At 37.0% G+C, this 23,362-nt stretch overlaps 1 protein-coding gene across 3 annotated transcripts in view; it reads left to right on the top strand.

The window, feature by feature from the left end:
- The window catches only part of KCNK2 (potassium two pore domain channel subfamily K member 2), a 131,232-nt gene that overhangs the window by 10,172 nt on the left and 97,698 nt on the right, over positions 1 to 23,362 (top strand). For 2 of the 3 annotated variants that reach the window (XM_069800138.1, XM_069800136.1), the window contains exon 2: positions 13,185 to 13,380. In XM_069800138.1, the coding sequence (XP_069656239.1) occupies positions 13,347 to 13,380 (34 nt within the window). In that variant the 5' untranslated portion in view covers positions 13,185 to 13,346. Of the gene's footprint in view, positions 1 to 11,657; positions 12,502 to 13,184; positions 13,381 to 23,362 lie in introns of those variants that run through there. The other variant, XM_069800137.1, reaches the window with a different exon arrangement.

Genomic DNA, 23,362 nt, shown 5'->3' with positions numbered 1-23,362 from the left:
TGATCTCATTGCAGACGGAAGAGCTTCTTAGATTACATGGCTGCACTACAGTGTGCTGATCTCCTCCTTGAACTGTGTCCATGCACAAAAGGGCCACGTTCCAGATATAAGTTCCTAGATGATAATTGGCTTGTTTTAGGATAACTTTCTGTGGGAACATCTGCAAGGTCGTATGGAGGGAAACAAGTGGAGAGTGCAAGAGAATGAGGGTTGTCCACTAAGTTGTGATGGTCTAGAAGTTGCTTGGACTCTTGAGTTTTAAGGCAGGATGCAACTGAAAGCATGCTAACTTTTATTTTGGTGCAATACTTCTTAATCACCATACGTTGATAAAAGCTGCTACTTTTAGGTTTTTGGATATCTGGGTCAGATCACAACTAAACACTGAAACAACTTGGGCTAAAAAGAAATTAATCTGATATACAGCTTTGCAAATAGTAGAATCTAAAAGAACAAGTATACAATGTGGTTTTTTCACAGGGATTTATTTATAATTTCAGAAGGACACAGTAGTGCAAAGATATTGATCAAAAAACTGGCAGGAATGGGTCTTCCATTGCTGACATGTAAGAGGTGTGAAAATTTTATCCTCTGTTTCCTTGAGTCACATTAGAGTTTAAGTTTTAAGCTACAGGAATGATTTACTAGGAGTTTTTGTGTGACATAGTAGCAAGGAGTACTATTGCCTTAGCTACAGACACTGTACTTGATTATTTCTTTACCAGCTCCAGGGAACTTAGTATTGGTAACTTGTTTTCCAGTCAGTGGCGTTTTGCCATTGATGCAGTGTGTAATTAGTCATGACCCATAAGTTGCAACTATAGAAAACAACTATGTGTTGCTGAAAATTACTGTTCCTTCTAGGAATTATTGGAGGACAGAGAACTGGGGGACTTGTTGCTATAGCACTGGGTAAAATGTAGCCCACTACAGATGAATAATATTGTCATGGGATTTCTATGAAACACAGCAGAATTTAGGTAAGAAATCAGCGGGTACATTTAAAGAAAGTTTAACACGAAAGAGTTCAAATATCAATTCTCCATCGTCTGATTTTACTCATTCACAAAACAAACAAACAGAAGCCCACCCCTGACCAAAATTCTGTAACATTTTATTTCCCTACACTTTAAAAGCTTGTTCTTCTATGGTGTTGTTTTTCACACCTCCTTCTTATACTGGGCAAAGTTTGTATTTGTATTTGCCATGTAGCCCTTAAAAAACACCAATTACAAAGGCTGGGGTACTCTACTAGAAACTGCAGATACTAATGCTGTTTCTAGGGGATGCTCTTTGGGAGTCAGTTGCAGTATGGGCGCTGGTGTATACAGATAGTACAAAGAAAGAGGCGTGGTTTACTGTGATTCTTGTGTTCTGCAGATTCTCACAGCTCTCCTTTCCTGCTGAATTCTTATGATTAAGTTTTTCCCACATTTGTGGTGGATGAAGTTTTGTGGGCTTGACCTCTGGTTGTCCCACAGTCTAGGAAATAGGTGGAATACTTGCCTCTGCAAAGACTGTATAGTTGCAGGTGGAATGTATGTCACTGTCGGTGTCTTTTGCCATAGGGACCACACGTTTTCTGCTACTTGTAGTAATCTCTCTGCTCACTTCTGCCAGGGTGGCTGGATACCCTTTCACCTGAAACTGTGCCACTTCTCCATGAGTGATTAAGGGCCTGGATCTCAGTCCTAGGTTTTTGCACAGCTATTGTTGCTGATTTGGTTCAGATCAGAATACAAGTCAATAGTGAGCCACATTTGTCCTGTGTTAAATAGCTCCACAGAAATGGCACAGGAGATTAATTTGGATGAATATGCTGAAACATAGTATATATGAGGACATATACTCTCTGCATTCCACTTACTTATGTTTAATGTATATTATTTATTTTGTACCCTTATCAGTCCATGCAAGAGAACGGGTTTCTGTAAAGCACTTTGTCTTCCCTTTTCTCTGGCTTCACTGAAGGCAGAGACATGCTTGAGGCACCCGCACTCTTTTATGCATATCGACTGCTGTTCATCAATCAGAGAGCCACAGTCAGCTCATCAAGGCACTTTGCAACCTTTGTAATGTGCAGTTGCTGGTGATTTTTTCCCCTTCCAGCATGTAATTGCTCAGTCCCTACTTTATCATAGACTTAATAAGATATTTTTCTCCACCATTCAAGTGGTCTTGCTAAAGTACAATTATAGCGATTATATAAAGGAAGGTTATGAACTGAAAAAATGTACAAAGCCTTATTTTGAAATGAGGTAATATTAACAACACAAATGACACGAAGCTTGGAATTTGACCATGATAAAACTGATTAAAGAAGACCAATTTTTTGGAAGACCAGGATATTTTTTGAAAAACATAAAAGTGTTGAAAGGATTAGGAGTATCACAACAATGCTGATTTGGAACAGGCAGAGGAATCAGATTGTTTTGTTCTCACACTTGAGTAAATCAAGAGTGATTCCATTTGAGCAAATATAATTCTGCCAATAGAAAAACAAATGTTAATAGGAGGAGAACCAATCTAGAGAATCTTATCCTTTGGAAAGCTCTCTGCAGAAGTCAAGTCTGACATTTTCTATGTTGAAAAAAGCAAAACAAATATGCCTCCTGTTGGTTTATTTTTGTGCCCTCAACAACACAGGAAAGCATGTGGCACACCAAATGTCATTTTAGTATGAATTACATATATGCATACACTCTGCTGGTACAGAAATCATAGCACTTTGCAGGGCATCCTGCTGCCTCTTACTCCTCTGGTTTGACAGACTAGATTTCAGAAGAAATAGTCATCAGAAAAAAGGGAGCCTGCAAAGCCATGAGATTTTATCAGTACCTGGCTTCTCTTAACTAAACTCTCAATAGGCAGAACATAAACAACAAGCTGTATCTTTCAAGAACCATTTGATATGACTGAGTTTACGCTTCGTGCACCAGCAGCAGTCTGCCTTTGAAATAGACCATGAGAGTAGCCTGATTTTATCAGGTCTACTTGTGTAACTTTTATGTTTCTGCGGGTTTTAGAGGGCATAGGGACATATGCCTTTCTGAATCACATTAGGGTATTGACTGATCAAGTCAGATATCTTGCTTCCTACAGTGGCCATGACCTAATACTTCACAGTTGCAAATAGCAGCTATTCAGATGTGGCCAACTTAAAGACAGAAAGTAACTTCTGCCTGCTCCTGTCACAGCCTCAAGAATTTAAACAAACTATCCATATTCATTGATTGTTAGTTAACATTGTCTTAAAAACATAGCTCCTAATATTTCCTGAATTTATATACTTCTGTTATTACAAAAAAAAAAAATTAATAGAAAAGTCTCTTTTTATAAAAGCAAAGAGGCATCTATTGTCTTTGAATTGCAGACTAGAAAAACATAAGGCCTCTTCTCCTCCTCCCTTCCATACGCAAGATAATGAGATATTAAATGAGTGTATCTCAAAAATGAGAGAAGGGGAAACTGCAGCCTGCTCTGCAAACACTACTGATGGAACTATTTCTGGTACTAAATTTTAGTCAGTTGTAAATCTGTGTTGGCTTGAGCCCTCAGCCACCAGCTATGGATTTAATCAATGTTTGGAGCTGGATGAATAATTCAATTTGATCTATTCTCTTTCAGCTTGTGAAATCCATCTTCAGGTTTCAGCTCCCTCATGTATTTACCCATATACTACCTGAATCTTTTCAAAGCTGTGCTTGCCTTTCTTCAGGATGATGGTTCCAACAACATGAACAGGTTTTCAGTTCTGTAAAGGATTCTGCTTAAACAGAAACGAATCAAAAAGGCTGTGCAAGGGCAAACCTGCAAAATTCAGCCCTGATGTTTCAGTCTCTGGGTTAAACAGATACTTGAGTGACATTCTAACAAGGGTGAAGTGAATGACACAGTTCCCATGGACTTGGAAAAGAGCGTGGTTTCAGATTAGGTCCCAATTCCTGCATGTGAGAATGTAAAATTCAGACTTGCGAATGCAGTTTTGAAATACGTTTTCCATGTTCAGCTCTATGAAATGTCTCTTGTCCATTTAAAGAAAGAGAATGTAAGGAAAAGTGCTGTTGTTGCATTGTAAATATTTGTATGAATTCTTATTCAAACTCTTTTATATTGGTTTTATGCAAAAGCTTCAGGTTGGTCTGGTCAAAATACAATTTCCTTACATTAAAGAGGTCAGAGTAAGTTTTCTTTTTTGGATGACCTGGAGTAAAATAGTAACAGATGATTCGTTCCCCCTTACTAAAAACATGACTTGACTGCTTCTATGCAACAGAAACTTGGTGGAAAATACTGTGATTTAGTGGTGGGGATGGTCATTTACTTGCAAGTTTAGAATATCTTTGCTGGAGCAGCTGTTCTATAGCAGTCCTGTCTCTCTACTAAATTGCCATCCTGCATTTGACTGTCTTAGTATTTTGGGCTTACTTTTTCTGGTTCTGTTAGATATCCATTGCATTGTGGGTTCAAGTTAATGTGCCTCATGTCTTTCATTCCCCATTAGACATCAGTAAAAACCAAGGAGCAATATTCAATACAACCTATTTCTAAAAGCTGAGTAATGGGTTTTTTTTTCTGTTTCTATGTACCTTCCATCCAGATTCCACTCTTTCCAGTGAACACATTTAGCTACTGACATCAAGAAAACAAAATTCTATGTTTTAAAAACAATCAAAGTGTGACAGTAAATGGCTTTATGATGAAATAGGTGTAATGTGGCTATATTGTGGGCAGCAGATTGATGTTCTTAATTATTCATTTTCATGCTTTTAGGTGCTTGGATTTTAAATGTAATGTAATAGGTACCATTTTATCACATTGTTACATTTAGTGCCTTTAAGTGGATTTAGGAGTATGTATGATGATTTGGGTTTTTTTTTGGTAATCTGGCAACATTTGGATGAAATGCAGAAACATGTAAAATGACAAGCTGGTGAGAAGGAAGGTCAGATAGATGTAATTTCCACATCAGGGGGAAGGTGTAGCCTAAAAGAAGTTGGAGACCAGTTTTTTTCCTGTTACTTGTGTTGTGATGAGCTGCTGCAACATTGGAAATAGTATTTATTTCTGTTGCAAAAGTTAGTGATTGAGGCTAAGGCTGGAACTGGGTTAACTGCTCCTATCCTGATAATAGGTGGTGGCAAGAAAATCTGAGTTGAGTTTGGTTACTTTCACTGCCCCCTCAACATATTCCCCAACCCTCCCTGGGACAATTGCAGCCATCTTAGTTTATAAATGCTCTGGGTTAGACAAAAGGCAGACAAGCTTCTGCAGTTTTCCTGCCCTGCCTTCAGCTTGCTTTTCCAAGTTGCTGCAGTCCACATAGTAGAGATGGAGTCCACTCTTGTATTCATCCCTGCCTGTATTTCTTCCTTCCCATCCAGACTGATTGTTGCTGGCCTTGAAATGTATGTTTATATGGCACAGGAGTAGGAGTAACTGCTGTATCCTTATAAGACCTTTTCTTGACTGTGAAACTAACATGACAGGAGGAAGCAGGAACAGGATCTATTTTTGGTACGACTCTTCCCTCACCTGGTGAACTGGAGAAGAATAAATTCTGTTCTTCCTCAGGCATACCAGCTAGCAGCAGCTCTGTCTCATTGTAGAAGGAAATCTATGCTTTCAACAATTTATATACAAAACCCAAATATCCGTAAGAGCTCAGTTGTCTATAAATCCATGGAAGAACAATATGGTTCACAGCAACTTTGAAGTAACTTGTCCTTTTGAGTAGTTTGGGTACAGATTTAAGCAGATTCACTATACTTTGTACAGAAATGACTGGAACTATTTCTGTTTACTCCTTTTGCCTTTTGGGCAAATATTATATTATGTTTCAGATTATGATCTGAAAACACCTAATGCCCTCTGTTTAAGTGCAATGGAGAACATTTTGATTTTCATGGATACTGAATGCTAGTATGGATTTAGCAGCTCAGTTCTTATTTACCTTTCAGACCATTAAACCTGACATACATACTCCATGGGAAATAGAAATAATTTTGTTCCTCATGGTTATGAAACCATTAGAAAGGCTGAGGTACATCTGTAATGGCTGTCCATTAATATAATCATTATATTTAATAATAAGCAACTTGCAGGCTTGGATTCTCTAAATGCTGTTACTGAGAGAGCCACTACTCTTGGTCTTTCCAAAGGACAATGGAGCTTTTGCCTTTCTTCAGATGAAGGCAGTCAGAGATGGTCACAGCGCCCACACCATCTCACCATCTGGAATACACTGCCCAGCAGCACCAAAAGTTAAATGTAACTATTAGACCAGCTCTTAGTTCAAGCCATTTATATGTTGGTGTTTCTTGGGTAAGATTTCTCACCTCTCTATGATACCAGTGTAGATTTGAGCCTTATGGCAGAAATGCTGAGTGGGTGGTGGGGATGTGAGCAACTTATGAAGCCAGTCTTCCTCCAGAGATGCTACCCGATGGCAGTCAGACTCATCAAAAAGGCTCATTATAATTTCCTAATGTCACATTCCCATCATCAAGCAAAACAGCTTAATCTAATGCGAACAACATGCAAGATGTTTGAGTGTCTGGTGTCACCTATTTGAAATATAAATATTTCAATATTAACTTATGGGATATTGTTTTTCTAACACGCAGCCCTGTGTTTTTCTAAGACACAGCAGCTATCCATCTGCCTCAAGTATACAAAAGCATGCATATTTTCTAAAACTCAAGCGTGCTCTTTTATAATTGAAAAAAATTCCTAGTCGTTTTCTGAAAAGTGACAGTAAATAACTCCATTTTCATGCTAGGGATATTGAGTTATGCTGTCTCTTTCCAGTGATACAGTCTCACAACCTTCAGATTAATCCTGTCTCTACAGACCTGTTGGACACAGCAAGTTACTGCAGATCTAGCTGCAGACAGCATCCATCTGATTCTGTTCATCCAGGAGGAACAGAATCCAGCTCTTAAAATCCGTGCTTGGCTGGGCTGAAGTTGGCAGTTTGCAAGCATGTATGAAGAGATCAGATGCTTAAGGAAAGGCTGTTTCTGTATGCTTTAGAGGAGCATGATCTTATAAGAAAAAATGAATGCAGTAAATAGCTGAAAGCTGCTGTGCCAGACTAAAACAGGACAGAATGCGATTGTTGGTGTCCCAATTTTCTCCCTTTTCATGCTCCATTCTCTCCTCCAAATTGGCAGCTGTTTTCATGAACACTCATTCCTTCCCCTAACTGTTGGCTGAGAGGCCATTTCTAAGACTGATGCAATATCATTCAAGATGAGAGTGCTTTTCTTAGATACAAAAGTTGTTGTCATACTCCTATCCTTTCCCCTAAAACCCAAATACATCTGATGCCACACTATCCCCTGTAAAATGGCCATAACAGTTCATCTTTCCTTCCCAGACCTTTATATGGCCATAGCATAAAGGTTATTTTAACACCAACTTTGTGACTGCCTATACAGTTACCTCACAGTTATGTAGATTTTCCATGGAGACATGGGGCATCTTATTCGTGGGGGGAACAACAGCTTAGCAAGGTGAGTAAGACTGTGTTAAAACTGAAACTATGTTAATTGCATAGTCTACCTTATTACCTTAGGCTTCAACCTTCTCTGAGTTATCTGTTGTTTGCTTTTTTCCTTGTGAAATAATGCATCTGTACTTTCCTTCATTTTTCACTTAATTATGAAGTATTAGTAGAACCTTTTCTTGGTTGCTTTTTTTTATAATCATAGCTTTTAAAACTCATTTTGCTTCTTAACCTTTCTGACTCTGTTATTGAATTCTTGTGCTATTTCTTCATACTCATTCTTAGTCCTGTGGTCTTTTCACGCTTTCTTATGTAAGTCCTCATCTTAAATATTAGTAAAGAGAGATTTTATTAAGAATTTCTGCCAATTATTTAATTTATTTTATAACTTTTAGAACAACTACATAATTCTGGATATTCTTCTACATAAAAAATAGTCACAGAAAAGCCTAAATTCATTTTGATCTTGTAAATCCTTCTCACACTGAGTGAAAAGGATTTTCTCTTCAGTTTTGAGTTCATCACCTTTTACTTTCACTGCAGCTGTGGTTGTGTGTCAGTGTAGTATGATGTTCCTATTGTGTAACAATACTTTCCATGCCAACATGTGTACATAGTTGTCTATGCCTTTAAAAAGATAAAGGTGCATCTAAAATCTACAATTCAGTTCCTATGGATCTGTTTCCCATTTCTTAGATAAAAACAAAATCATCAGCTCGAATAGTTTAATTATCAATGGTGCCACTAGTACGGTTATGACTGTGATGCTGTTGAAGGTACATACCTTCAAACTTCTACCTTCCAACAGTATCAGTAGATCAGCATTTTGCAGGCATTACATGACTTTGTGTAATTCAGGGACTGAAGTATAGAGCAGAAGCAGTTTTATTGCCAATTATCCCAGTTCTGGCACAGTTAGGGTACCTTATTTTGCCCAAGTGTTTGTATCTGCAGACTAGAATAAGAGTCAATATTACCTCAGTAAAATGATGTGACTTTGAATAAAGAGGCATTTTGGAACCTGTAAAGAATACAGATGATTGATTAGATAGGATTCATATGTCTTTGAAAGGAGAAGAATTTTTATTTAGAAAAATAGTTTATATTTCTAACTCCTAAGAGTTGTATGTAGGAATTTTCCAAAGTGCTGTTTTGCCATTGATTTCAAAAGCAATAGAATTAATTTGATAAGATTTTATAAGAAAAATACTTACTTAGAATATTTTGCTAATGACATAATAATGTCACTCTTTCAGTTGTCCACTTTTTCTTTATCCCTATAAATGGCATATCTGGTATGAATATATAAAATATTACACTTTTGGGAAAGTTACGTCTTCACAAGGCAAGAGAGTTGATGTCTTTATCTAAATAAGGAAAACATTTGGTGCTTAAACAAAGACAGCCACAGATTCAGTCAAAAAATGCACCACTGGTTTATTTACCCAAGCTTATTTAGGGCTTGCTTGCTGAAATGCTAAATTTGCCTCTACATTTTATGGATTAGCAGGTTTACAGCCTACCTACAGGACTATTTTCAGGCATTGTGTCTGACGTGAGAACTGATAGCTAGAAGATAAGATGTAGCAAACAATGGCTTACTAAAAGCTGATTCACTGTAAGGCAGCCTGTGAGCACTCCTCACTGTTTCAGGACAAAGTCAGACAGTTTATCTAAAACCAACTCCAACAATTCCTGAAACTCATCTGTTTGACTTTGTGTTGAAGCAGGAGAAGGACATGCCTTCAGGTGCAAGTCAGAGAGGCTTTAGGAAGATGTTGAGGACTGATTGCTGTTGGGTTTTTTTCCTCTGGAATGGACTAAGAGTGCTCATGGGATGACACTTTGAGTGAGCAACTTTGCCATGTGCTTGGGTGCCGAGCCCACAGGAGCTCACAGCCTGCATGGGCAACCACCCCGTGCCGTGGGGTGCCCCACCTCGGGGCACCTTTGTCCCTCTGCACTGCCTTTGGAGTTGGCCCATTTTCTCAGATACTGGGAATTGAGGCCAGTTACTCCAGATGAGGAAGTAAGTGGATGTCTTTAGCCTAGCATTTATAGTAACTGGCCAGTGTTAATTGTCTTGTGATGTGAAAAGGGACAAGCAAGTGTTTCCTGCTCCTCTTTTTTGGTAGGTTTCCATGCCTTAGGTGTGAGACAAGCATCTGAACTTTGTTGAACTTTGTAAACAGGAAAGTCTTTTGTTACCTTCTTCAGAGAAGGGCAATTTGAGTAATTTGTTTTATTTGTTACAAAATGTCAACAGGTTTATGTCTGATGGTAGAAGACGAAAAAGGCATTTGAAAATTTGTTTTCTTGTGTTGTCTTCTATCAGCTAGTACAGGACAGTAAAACTTTCTCTGATACATTAGGCAAAATGCTTCTGGGGTCTATTCCAAGGTTAGGCATATATTGCTACTGTGCTCAGAAGCATAGATTACTGTGCATACGCATTGCATGTGAGTGAGAGATGCTTGTGGCACACCAGGCAAAATTGACTGTATTTTCATGTTCTAAAATTCCATAAAAAAGAGAAACTTGGAATTGATTCATGGAGTTTTTGATGGAAAAGGAGAAAGAGGTAAAGCAATTTTGAGGGTTTAAGTGTATACTTGAGCTCTATTGAAATTTGGGGTTTTGGGGGAATATATTCACAACTGCAAATTGCAGTCAACACAGGAAAAAACCCTACATATAAATGGACAAAATATGGAATTAAGCAAAATAATATGCCCAAACCATTTCATAAAGGAGATAAACTTATGGAACTAATTATTGCTTTTTTTTTTAAAATCTAAAATTGCCCTATCTGACATTAAGATCTTCTGGGCCATCTAATATAAGTTTATTCTGCAACAGACACTAAAGAGATCCTGAAAAACCTTTTTTGGGGACAGGGTTAGAGAGAAAAGGGTAGGGGAAGGAAAGGAAGGAAACAGACAGTAAGGACAAAATGGAAATTAATCTAAGGTTTACTAGCTGTAGTATTTTTTCAGTTTCTAGAAAATTCAAATGACTACAATTGAAGACTGAGAGAGATATGATATCAGAGTCATGGCTGCATAATCTTGGACTACAAATGAGATTTGCATTATTTTATCAAAGAAAAGATAATTTGATCTGCCCTAATTCTCAGGGGACAACCCAGCAGAGTTCCCATTCCCCTAGGAATTCCAAGAAAACGTGTTAATTAGTCTCTGATTCATAGAGTCTGACTTTTCCCCCACTCTGGATTTACACTCGAAGATCTTCATTAACTGACTCATATTAAGTGAATTCATTTCATACATTCCTAATTATTGTCAGTACCCAAGTGCAAGCACACTAGATTTACAGAGAGTTGTGGCCATTGCTCACAGAAACGAGTTACACAACTCACAGAAATGGGAAATGAGAACAGGCAATTTGTGTGCTTGTGTAATAACCAAATGATCAAAAATGGCCTAAATAAAGAGAATGGATCATCTGAAAGTGTTTTCGTAGACATGCACACCAGAAAAATGTTTTTGCCTGTTGAAAAAAAGCCAAGCAATCAAAATAGAATTAGAGCAGAAACACATGCTATATTGAAAATCTCTCTTGATAATTTATGCTTTCAGATTACAGTGTCAGGCTTGCTTTGACCATCTTTGATGCTTCTTTTAGTTCCAAGAACTTCTTACTTATTTTTGACCTAAAATTCCTGGGTGTTGGTTTTCTGTGGGATTGATTTTTGTTGGTTCTTAGGTGGCAGCATTTACATGTTTGTTTTCACAGAGAGACAGAAAGCTGCAATTGCTTACAGGGTAGCTGAGATCCTGTACTTAAAATGCACAAAAATAGAAAACATTCTCTAATTTAAAGAACTGCTTGCACTAGTGACTTCTTAAAAAAAATACATAGCTAAGTCTTGCTGCAAGGCAGATTTTCTTTTAATTTGCATCTGCATCTTCATCATAGCTGTCAGGCTTTTGGTAAGTATAAAGTTTTAAAGTTAATAAAAAAATACTACTATGATCTTATTTTATTTGGTCTTTGTCAACTACAACTCATATTTCCAGCTCTTCATGCAAACAAAAGACCAAGAAATCAAAGAAAATAATGTGTTCTAAGATATTTGCCTGACTTTAGACATCAGGGCTTTAAGCAAAACATTAACTATTTTAGAGCTCCTGGTGGAAAGGTGTGAAAGTTAGGTATGTGAAACTATTCACGTATGTATCACAGGGACTCACATATGGCACATCTCCATATTAAGAGGTTCTTTCTGTGAAAATCTTAAGAAATAGCATCATATGACTGGCCATGAGCACTGTAATTGCTTTAGTGCTATCCCATACAGGTCTGTTTCCAGAGTCTGGGCCCAGATTACCAACCTGTGAAACACATGAGAAAAAGTTCCTTTTTAATTGAATAAGAGTGGGAATGAGTTCTCTGTAACACAGCCTTCAGACACAGTTTTTTCAGATAAATTTCTTTTTGTCTAGAGGAGTTCATCTATTGGCCATAAAAGAATTGGGGTTATAAGTAGTGGATTGGAAATCAAGTGTGCATGAGTGTTTGGCTACAAGCTAAAGTCCCAAGGGTAAAGCCAGACTTTCTTTTAGTGATGATAATATTCCTTTGTTTGTGGATGCATATATTTACAAGTGGATTACAGAATATTTAAGAGCAATAGATAGTTACATTCATTCTCTTAACCCTTCACCATATCTTCAAATATTTAAAATGATATATCAGAAATTAAATAAGGTTATATGACTGCCATATCACCACATTACTTTACAAAGTAGACAAAGAATACTATTTTAGGTGACTGTTGTGACAATTACATTTTCACAAATATTATGACTAACAGACCACTTTTTCTGTGTAAGATTCCTATGTGATATGATTTTCTAGAATATGGAATAACTATGCCATATTATTTTTTTAAGGAATTCAATATAAATATAAACAGTATGCCTCAAATTACTGACATCTGAACTTGGCAAATCTCTGTGCATCTGAAGGTAGGGAACTAAATAAATCAGGGTCCTTTTTCAAAATTTATAATTGCAATAGTCATAATATTGCAGCCCATGGGTAGCAAGAGTGGATGGGGGAGACATGAAAAATTAGATTTCTAAAAAAAGTTACAGAAAATAAAATAAAACTCTAAAGATTATGTTATTACCTTCTCCTTTGTCCTAATCAATAACTATTGATACAGTTGAGAAAAGATGCTTAAAAGCCTGTTTTGTGACTGCTACTTAGGAAACCCATAAATTAAAAAAAAAATTGTAGCAATGTAAGTCTTCCTCCTTTAAACAATGGAGCAAATTTTATACTTTGAGGCACACCTGACTCTCTAAAACATACTGGGGATCTTTCAGTGGCAATTAGACTGCATGATGCATATGCATGTTTCATGTGAATGATGCTTAAGAAGGGAAGAATTAATGGGAACACTGATTTTCATCTATTCATTTATACTAAAGAAGCTGTTGTCTTTTTTAAAACCTTCTGGAACATTTGAGATACAATTATTCAATCTTTTAAGGGACCCTGGGTAATTTTGGTTCAGGCTTCTAAGCGCTTCCTAACCTGTACAATCAGCTGCCCTTTGTAAAGTACTATGAAAATGTAAAACATGATATAAATGCCATGTATCATAATTAGTAACTTACTAGTTTACTTTTATGTGTACATTGAGTATTTTGGACAGGAAATACAGAGACAGAACATACGTGTGTACTTCGGAAGAGAATATGTTATGATGAAATGACTTGTTTGGAAGACTCCTTAAAGACAGCAATAAAGGAAATGTTTTATCTTAGAACAAAAGCATGGTGACTTCTGAATATTACATCACCAAATGAGGAACCCACAAGCAAGACATAATTTTTACTGTAAGTACCACTACTATAGACAAATACTTAATTTAGTTAAACTTTACAGTTTTTAATCAGTTTCCATAACTTGAGATGGTAGACCAGAATGTAGAATTAGATCAATTTAATAATTTAATTGATTAATAATGAAATTGGAGAAAATGCCTCAATGACATACATATCCGTTCTAAATAAAGGTCTCTTATTTTAGGTAATGGCCTTTCTTTTGAAATGTTGATTTTGTAGTAAGGTCTGTTTAGACACAACACTTGTGTATGTGTTGAAGATTTACTGTATCTAATAGCATAATTTAGGCAAATTGTATCAGTTACCCGGTATGCTATTACTGAGTGAGAATGCTTATTTGGGAAGTTGGAGATAGCCTTAGCTTTGCTCTGATCACAAATGTCACTTAAATACTGTGCATATTTATTTACATATAACAATGTGATTATTACTTTGGAGCTTGGAGATTAAGAAACTGTTGAATAGAGTGATCTTTACCCAAAAAATCCCACTTAAAACACGCTTTCACTTAAACACGTTAGTGTCAGTAGTCCATAATACAGTCAGATATTGGAGGTCCTTGTGGTTTTATTTGGGAATTATCAGCAGATATGTACATTTTGACTGGAAAATTTTCTCAGGCCCTGACGAAAATCCTAGCCAAAATCTGAGAAAGAAAAATAATGCTCTAGTGCTTAGACTGGATGAAAGAGGAAAATCTGTTTGCAGATCTCTATCAAACTAGGTAGGGACATGCATTGGAGGTTTCTGAATTAGAGATGAGTCTTTTGAGCCACCACAAAAGGAGCTGTTCTGGGTTTAGAATATTTCCTTTTTTTTGTGTGTATCTTTTGTTCTGTCCCCCCCCCCCCCCCCCCCCCCCCCCCCGCCTTAGAAAATGTCTGCTTCCTTCCAATGTGATATATGGGTGTTTTTTGTTTGTGAGCAGGAATTTTCTCTTTCTGCTTGGTTGTCTGTAGTTCTCACTGAGCATAAGAGTAAACATAATCTCAAGTAATTGTGTTGGACTGGGGATAAAGAAACTTATCACCTTCATAATGGAACCTTTAGTGCCATGTAACAGAACTGTATTCTTTGATGCAGTTCTGTTTGCAGAGTTACGTGTCTCCTTTGGATTACTGTCTACTTTTCAAGATTTGTGAAAGTGAACTAGAATTTGTCTTCCTTTTAAATGCATAATTATGCTGCAATGATGCCTTCCAAAATACTTAACACTTTTTATTGAAGGATCACTTTTCCTTGAATTAATTGAAACCTTTATCTTATACTCCTTTTAATGCTTTAAGGTGTGTACCATGGATGTGGAAGTTCAGGCTGGAATTACTGATTAAAAAGTGCAGCCTATGGTGATTTCTCCTTGTTTTACTTTCTTCTCTGCTCTCTCAGAGTATGAGTGATTACATACTTTTCTCTAGAAGTAGTTTAACATTGCTTTCTGAAGCAATGTCAGAGTCTTTAGATAATCTGTCAACCATTAGCATTACAGCTGAAGATTGAGTAGAAGCTGACGAATTCAAGCATTTATTTTTAAATACTGAAAACAAACACCACCATCACCACCCCCCAGTTGTTTTCTAACAGTTTTTATCCCATGATTCTAAACAGTCTGGAAAACAGCTGAGGTAAGTTATACTGAGGTACCAGGACTGCTGTAGACCTAAGTACAGGTGTTCCATAGCCTGCAGCTCCACTACAAACTCATGACAAATGAAGAATATATTTACAAAGTCTAAAGGAGACCTCAGGCAGGCAGAATGTAATTACCTAACTAGAATTTAAGTAAGGCCCCAGGACCACCTAAGGAAGTAAAGTGTTGCTCGCTGTTAGTAGGGTGCCAGGCAGGAAATGTTTTTAGATTATTTACTACATAGAGTAACCTACAGTGTAGTCATAATTTAAAATGATAGAATACTAAAGAGGAAAAAGTACAGTGTCAGTAATTTTCGACCTAGGAATGAAGCATAATGGAACAGAGCCATCATGCTATACTATGCAATCTGCATTTTATAGAATATGTGAATATAACTTCTGTCATTTGCTGTCTATTGGGTGAAATTGCACCAACATAATATTTAAAAGCAAAAAGTACTTTTCAAAAGAAAAGGGAAGGAAGTAGCAACTCTGTCCTCTGAAATAGTATTTTCATATAGGGGCTTGGATTAGTAGGACACAATCCTTTTCTGTATCTATCTGTGGCATTAAATCTGAAGAGTACATTAGAGAACATCTCAAAAGAGAGTTGGTGCACCATATATAGGAAGAAGGCGGAGGCAAATATTAGCCATGGGCTGTAGCACAAACTCCTTTTCATATGAAAAACAAAACATAATGCAAACAAGCCAACAAGATCAGACGTGATTTGCTTTGAAGGTTATGTCTAATAGACATTTAATCTGTAGATCTTTAGGGTTATTGACGCAGTTTCAGTATTTGCAAGACAGGTGTTGCCAGAAAAGCCATAATCTAAAATAAGAAAGGTGAATTAAGAGCAGAAATAAGGAAAAATCATAAACAGCCTAATACCACAAACAGCACCTCAACTTCTTTCTGTGAGGATACTGGAGAAGCTGAGGTGAAAGTCTGTTAAGAGAATGGAAAAGAGAAAATATTTCTGGTATTTCTAAATACCTTAGAAATAGGTATTATGTTTGAAAGCAGAGGAGAAAAAGTAGAAGGCTGTCCCAGAACTGGCAGTCATTGTTTGACTGACTGTTTGCCTTGCAAATATTTTTGGTACATCCTAGATCATGCTCCAGCCAAACGGATGGTGTTTTATTCTTGTAACCTCTGTTCCATTATTCCAGTGGTCTTCAAACTTTCTAGTTTTCTAGATTAGTTAAGGAGCTGTATCAATAAATACAGCCAGGCATTTGTCAGCCCACTACAGCTGTAAGGACTTAGTTTGCAGAGATTATTTACATTTATGTATGCTTAGTATGTATGGTTTGTGTTTCTCCTGGCCCTTGGTGAGAATTCTACTGTAGTCAAGATTTTAAATTTGGAAGTATACCGACTGCAGGAACAGGGGAAAGCTGAAAATTATCTGGGAGAAGATAATGAGACACGGTTTGAAAAAGAGAAAAAAAATAGATGGAAATTAATTCCTAGTACCTTTAAAGTATGAAGTAAAAAAGATAAGCATTACTGACAAAGCATGTTTGAGAAGTTGAGAAGCATTATGTTGAGATTAAGTAGACTTTTCATACTTTTATTTTAATGTGATTGACATAGATAAAATAGATGGTAGTTTAATTTTCTCATATGTATAACCACTTCCCATCTTCATTAATCTGTAATTAAAAGAGAGGGTTTACTTCCTACATCCACTTCTGGAACAGAAAGGAACTGCTCTATGCTGGCAGGCAAATTCATATAACATTCAACATGGTATAATGCTGAGATCTTCAGTATGATGTGGTAAACCACAAAATAACATGAAGACAAATACCTTTTTGGCTTCCTTCCACTGCTTTATTTATTATGTCCTTCTTTATTTTTAACTGGTAGAGAGGAAAAAAATACATGATTTAAAGTAGTCATGACACCTTTTAGCAATTTCATGTTTTGAGACAATACTTACTACATGAAACATCACAGTAAATGCAGAGTTGTCCATGCCCGATTTTTGAGTTACTCAAAGAGAGCACATCTTTCTAAAGGGACATCAGAGTGGGCTGGGAGAGGGATGATTTTATTCATGCACTGTTTCCTGTACAGATAAAATGCAGGTTCACAGTGAAATGTAATATATTGTAGTCCAGGATTTCACAGCGGTCTACCACAAGTTTGCTGTTTTTTTTTCTACCTCCTCTTTCACATCTCCAGGAGTTTAGGCCAGGATCTAAAAATTCCTTTCCTAACTGTTCTGTCTGCACACTTTGACTAGTCGAACCCATAAAGTTTGGGCAGGTTCAGATTCCTGTTGATACAAACAATCAAAAATGTTTGGGCAAAAGAGTTCAGTGTGATTTTTCTGAATAAGCACTGAGTGAAAATAACCATGACTATGAGTTTTGGCCTCCTGAAGCACTGTTACAATAGCACTCTCCTAAATTAAAATCAGTGGCAAGAGTTGCAGAACATCAGCCTATCTTTAGTGTTCAGCTTCTGTTCCTAGTGTTTTGGAAGGAGATGGAGATCAGCTTTCTTTGGTCACTGTTTATTCTTTGAAATAACATGACTAGCACTTAGCGGATTAAGTAGATGCTATGTTCTCTGTAAATTACTGCAACTGTGATAGATTAAATACTGCTCTGCCGCTGTGCAAGGATACAGTGTCAGTGCGAGGGGTTCTAGCGGTGGGACCAAGGGAAGGCGAGTGGCCGAGAGCTGGCAGCAACGAAGCTGTGACACTTAGTGCTCAGCCTGTATGGACCGGGGAAGAAGAGAGAAGAACCGAGTACTAATCCAGGCAAAAGAGACCCTGCTGTCAGAAAGAGGGTGCCTGGCGACAAAGCTTTCTGCAGAGAGTTTTTTAACTTTCATCGCTACCAAACTAGATCAAACTGACCACAGTACAGTTCTGCAGCTTTCTATCCCTGTATACTTCAAAGAATTGAAGTCCTTCTATGCTTTGACTAAACCAACCCCACTTCAGTAAAATAAGAGACAATTGTGACAGATTGAGTTCTGGATTGTTACTTTAATCCTTTTGCTGAAATGCTGATGATTTATAGAGCAGCATTGACAGTAAGGCCTTTTCTTTCTTAAACTTTAGTAAAATCAGCCCTCCAAAAGGAAGACTATGTCTTTTAATTCTTGAAATAAACCCATTGTATAGCAGGTACACTTAACTAAGTAATCAATATTTTTAATTTTATTTTTTAAAAAAGACTCGTGTTCTATGTTATAAAACACTGAGAAAGATTTTTAAAATTGCTCTCTAAAATATGCTTTACATACATTCTGCAAGAATCTGCACTCTCAGATATATAAAGATATGCTGTTCTTAGGCATAAAAGCAAAATTCCTTTGCCAGTCCATAATGTTTTAAGTAGAAATCCATTTTAACTACTACATTTATTTCAGAAAAACATGAAATTAAAAACAAAACTCGGGATTCATGAACCTAGATGAAACAGCAAAAACATTAAATTGCCAACTAGTAAGCTTAAAGCATCAAATTTTGCAAAGTTCTAGTTAGAAAAAGTAGAAAGAGAATCAGGATGTTTTTAAAAACAAAAAGAACATTGTTTCTTTGCTCCATAATATCTAAAATGCTTTAACTAATGCCTAAGTTAAAAGGAAGGCATTTTCTCCCCTATCTAGGGTACATAGTAAATATCGACCTAGATAGAGTGCCTCTTTTTTCTTAAATTGAAGCTAAAACTGCAGAGCTTCATTCTTTATCTGGATGAATAGTCCTCTTGTAGCATATGATAACTTTGCATGTGGCCATGGGCCACAAAGTAGCACTGTTAGGCAGCTTTCTAGTTTTAACTTTGGAGTCACATCTTTGATTCTGGCTTATGAAATGGATTTACAAACAAGCAACAATGACAAAAGTCTGCCTTGAAAGTCTGCTTCCAGCAGGCAGGAAATTGCATTCTAGAAATGTGTTGCCTATGTAGGGGTTTGTACAAGCGTGAGGCCACAGGGCTGGTAACACTCCAGTGTGGGAAAGAGTGAACAGGAAAGGTGCCTGCATGTGAGGTTGGTTCACGTGCTCTGCCTGTTTTAGGTAAAAAAGGGGATATTTTGAAGATACTGTTTTGATTTTAAACAAATGATTTAATATGTTTCTAGATCCATGAACGTCACTTTTTCTCTGAATGAAGAAACATATCTGAAATATGTTAAAAATTAACTATCATGAAGAACGAAAGGTTGCTTTCATTACTACAGGATATTTGTTCTTGGAATTAATAGCCAAAGGAATTGTGATTGCTGGAAATTAAATATAAGTTGGTAAAGTGATATTCATCAGAAACTCCAGGTTTGATTTTTGGGTCAAATTAAAGGCTACTACCATCATCTGGAGTGTCTTACTTCAGGCGATTTTCAGAGAGATCAGTATATCCCATATTAGTTATTTAAACATTAACCTGATCTCTGTTAGATGAAGAATGCCTGCTGCTGGTTACATGTTACAAAAACCCCACCACTTCGTTTTAATTTGGAGTCTGCATATAAAACAGTTTAAAAGCCCCAAATATATCCTAATGCCTCTTTGGATCTTGATTAATTCTTTATCTTAGTCTTGGACTCTTTACAAGTTAAAACAGTTACTTATTTAAATGCTTGATGGTGAAATCAAGTGATTCAAAATACATAAACTTAATGAGGAAACTATTTTATTTACTTCGGGATCAAGATTAAGATTATACTATAATGCTTTTTACTGATGATATGTGGTGGGAAGAGAAGCCCAGAGAAGAATAACATTTTTTCCACAAATTAATTAGTAGTTTTAGGAGTTGTACAATATATTGGACACAGATAGACCAGCTGAAAAGCAACTTAAGGGAACTTGTAACCTCACTTTTTCCTGCTACCTGATAAATATAAAAGTCTCCATATATAAAATCAGTGGGATTCTATACAAGCATACCAATCCATTCAGAATTGGTTGACAAATAGAAGAAACCCCGCCAATCCTATGTTCCAAGCCAAAAATGTGTTGCTTATTTCTGTATTTAACATGGACCAAGCCTTGCACCAAACCTGAAAAAAATTATTTTCATTTCATATGTTTGTACTAAAAATATTATGCATAGGTTATTTAGGAGAAGAATGATTTTGACTCGTTCTCTCCCTCAAAGATTTGGAGTAATATATGCTGTATCATATTATAAACTGAGCATCTGTTAATAACAGAAGAAAATCTTTCTTAACAGCCACTTGAATGATGGAGTGGTGGTTGCTGAACTGTTCATTTGAAAACTCACTGAATTGCACAGTAATCACAGAATCTCCAGTTTTATTATCCTTTATGCCACTGGGAAATGCTTGCTGTTTTGTTCTTTTTTCATTTTCATCATGTTCCAAACCAGAAATGTATCACTGTCTAAAAACGTGTTGGTAGGTAATAGACAAAGGCAAGTGAAAGGTCAAATCTCTTACAAACTGGTAAAACCACATAACTTAAATTTAAATAGAAACCACATTATATGACCAGAGATAAACAACTTATGGGTTATAGTACAATTCATAAAATAAAGAACATTATCATTAAGGGCGCCTGGGACCATAGCAGTGATGAATAAGGCAAAATTCCCATTGACTTGCCTTTAGATGTGTGCTGGGTTCTTGTCTGGTTGAGGTAAGGGCATTCGTTTGGATTTTCCCTGCTGCATCTAATACCTTCTTTATTTTTTCCCACTCTTCACAAAAACATGTGTACAAAACAAGAACTCCTCACTGGGAGACATGCCTACATAATGATTTTATCTTGCTAATATTGCCATTATTTCCTCAAATAGATCTTTCAATTTTCCCACCCACCATTTGCTTTATATTTTCTCACAAAACAACTTAGTCTATTGTGTGCACTTATGTACACAGAGGAAAGTTAGTAGAATGCTAAAGAAAGTGCTGGCACCATGCTCTATTTTCTGACTTGTAACTTTACCTCCAAAGGACTCTTAAGAGGCTACTGCAGGATCCATTCAAAGTCTCGTTCTGCCCCCATTCCTTGGTTGACGAGGATAACTTCAGAGATGTTACCACCATACCAGAAGTGGCGGGAGGGATGCAGAGGCTGTACCAGAGGTTGGGCAGATGATCTTTGTCACATGGAAGATGGGACCTCAGATCATATCTCCATCTATAAACATGTGGCTTGAGGTTGTGCAGCCTCAATAGCTCTGAGTTGAATCTTTACCCCCTTTTTGGAATACTCTCATGGTGTAAGTCAATGAGGCCATAGCAGCTGCTGGCCATACATGTTAACCTACACATATACCAGAAGAGATCTGCCTTCAGCCCCACTATCCCTCTCACATGGAGAAAGCAGAGCCTTGAACACCTGGTCACACATTCAACTAGGAGATTGTATTTGACTATTACAGTACCAGTGCTGCCTGAAATGCTTTTGTCCAACTCTGCTGTAGGAAGGGAGGCAGATCAGCAGGGTCCATCTGTACTGTGCACATGTTGCTGGCTGAGCCTGGTGTACATAGTCTGATCTCTCACATGAACAAGCATTTGCTTCCAAAGAAGTCCAGGCAGACAGAAATCAAACATTGGTGCTGAGCGCGACATTTCGAAAATCACAATGAACTTGTATTATATACTTTTTTTAAAGGTGTGCTACCTCCAGTATAACCATGGCTATTGCAAAGAACCAAATTAAATACTGAAATGATAGCCACTACCAATTCATCCAGGAAAAGGTTTCTAAAGTTTTCCTGAGGCCTCTTTTAGAATGTTGTGGCGCTTCAGATGAGACATTGACTACTTTGAAATGTTATTGTAATTATTTTAAGGAATTTTGAAAACCATTGGTGAAGAAGAGTATAAAAACCACAGCTGCACAAATAATCTGGTCTGGGACTGAAGTGGAACAACGTATAGCCCCTGTTGCTGATGTATATGCAGAAATAATGTGATGAAAAGTGATAGGCATCATCATACTTTTGCTTTAATTCAGAAAACCCATGTAAAAAATAAACTGTAGGAGATGGAAAGTAAAATTCTATTAATCTATGAGTCACTGCTGCTTGGATTTGATGACCTCTGGAATGCAATTTCCAATGAACAGAACAGTTGCAAGAAAACAGCAGAGAAGGGTCTCACTGAAGAGCTCTACTGACGTAGCTCAACCCCGCTGTAGTTGGTATTTCTCAATATGAGCTATACTTTGCCATCTGTCTTCTGGGCCACGATTATCTCTCTTCATACCATCAGCAAACACAGAGAGGCAAGACACTCAGGAGATGCTGCACGCTACTGCTTCCCTTGTTCTTTGTATGTGCTGCTTCGAGTTAAGTCCTTTTTGAGACTGTGGCAATTACCACCTAATGTGACAGCAATGGCTTTATGGTGGTTCTGCGACTCACAGAGAAATGGTCAGTTCTCAGCCTGTGCAAAAAAGCCACTGAACCAAAGTAGAAAGTAACAGTACTTGTCCTCTTCAAGGTGGGACAGAATTCTTGCCTTTACTGAAGTATATGATAGAAAAGTAAAACTAAGTGTAAAACTCCATTGAAATAAATACTGAAATTCAGTGAAACCAATGTTTCACTGCAGGTATTTAGACAGTTTTTCTTCATCACTGCCTGGGCACTGCACGTGAACTGTGTTGCCATTTGCCTGTATAGCAAGTGTTCTGGGAATCTTTTCTTTAGCTACTTAGAGCTGTTGCAAGGGTCTTGGTTCTCTTGCTACATAAATGCAACCTGGTATTAAAAAATCCCAAAGAAGATGATATATAACCTGTGCCTTTTTACCAAGGGTAAGAAAAGTTTAATTTAATGAACAAGGAATTAGTAGCAATGGTATACTTCCGGTATTCTTAAAAAAAATTCAATATATCTATAAAAATTGCATCTGAAAAGCCTATCCTTTATGAATATAAAGATAAAAAACTGTTTTAGCATAAGAAAAAACCTCAGAGAGAAAAATATGTATGTTACTGACCTTACAAAGTACACATTTTTGTCAGTTGTATGCTTCATTCATTAATCCTGTCCTCATACAGACTGTAAGGAGGCTGGGATACTTATATTCAAGAATCGACTTTGAGTTTCTATTCAACTGAGATAAGTATCCGGCAGAAGGGGACACCACCATGAAGAGCTCACCAAGACTGCTATTGTGTGGTAAAAAAGAAGGCACACAGATGAGGAATGAAATTCTGTATGGAAGTTTTCTGTAAGTTACAAATGCTATTGCTTCCATAGAGAACTGAGCACTTGTGCAAGGAAGAGAACAACATCTTCACAATGCAAATGTGCTTAACACAAGTGTAAAGCCATGGAGGAGGGTGGCTTAAAAGATCAAATTGAAAACCAGTGGATATAAAATGTCTCTC

This window comes from Haliaeetus albicilla, chromosome 13, assembly GCF_947461875.1.
Source record: "Haliaeetus albicilla chromosome 13, bHalAlb1.1, whole genome shotgun sequence".
Taxonomy (NCBI): Eukaryota; Metazoa; Chordata; class Aves; order Accipitriformes; family Accipitridae; genus Haliaeetus; species Haliaeetus albicilla.
The sequence above is the reverse complement of the archived record's forward strand: the minus strand, read 5'-3'. Positions and strand labels throughout refer to the sequence as shown.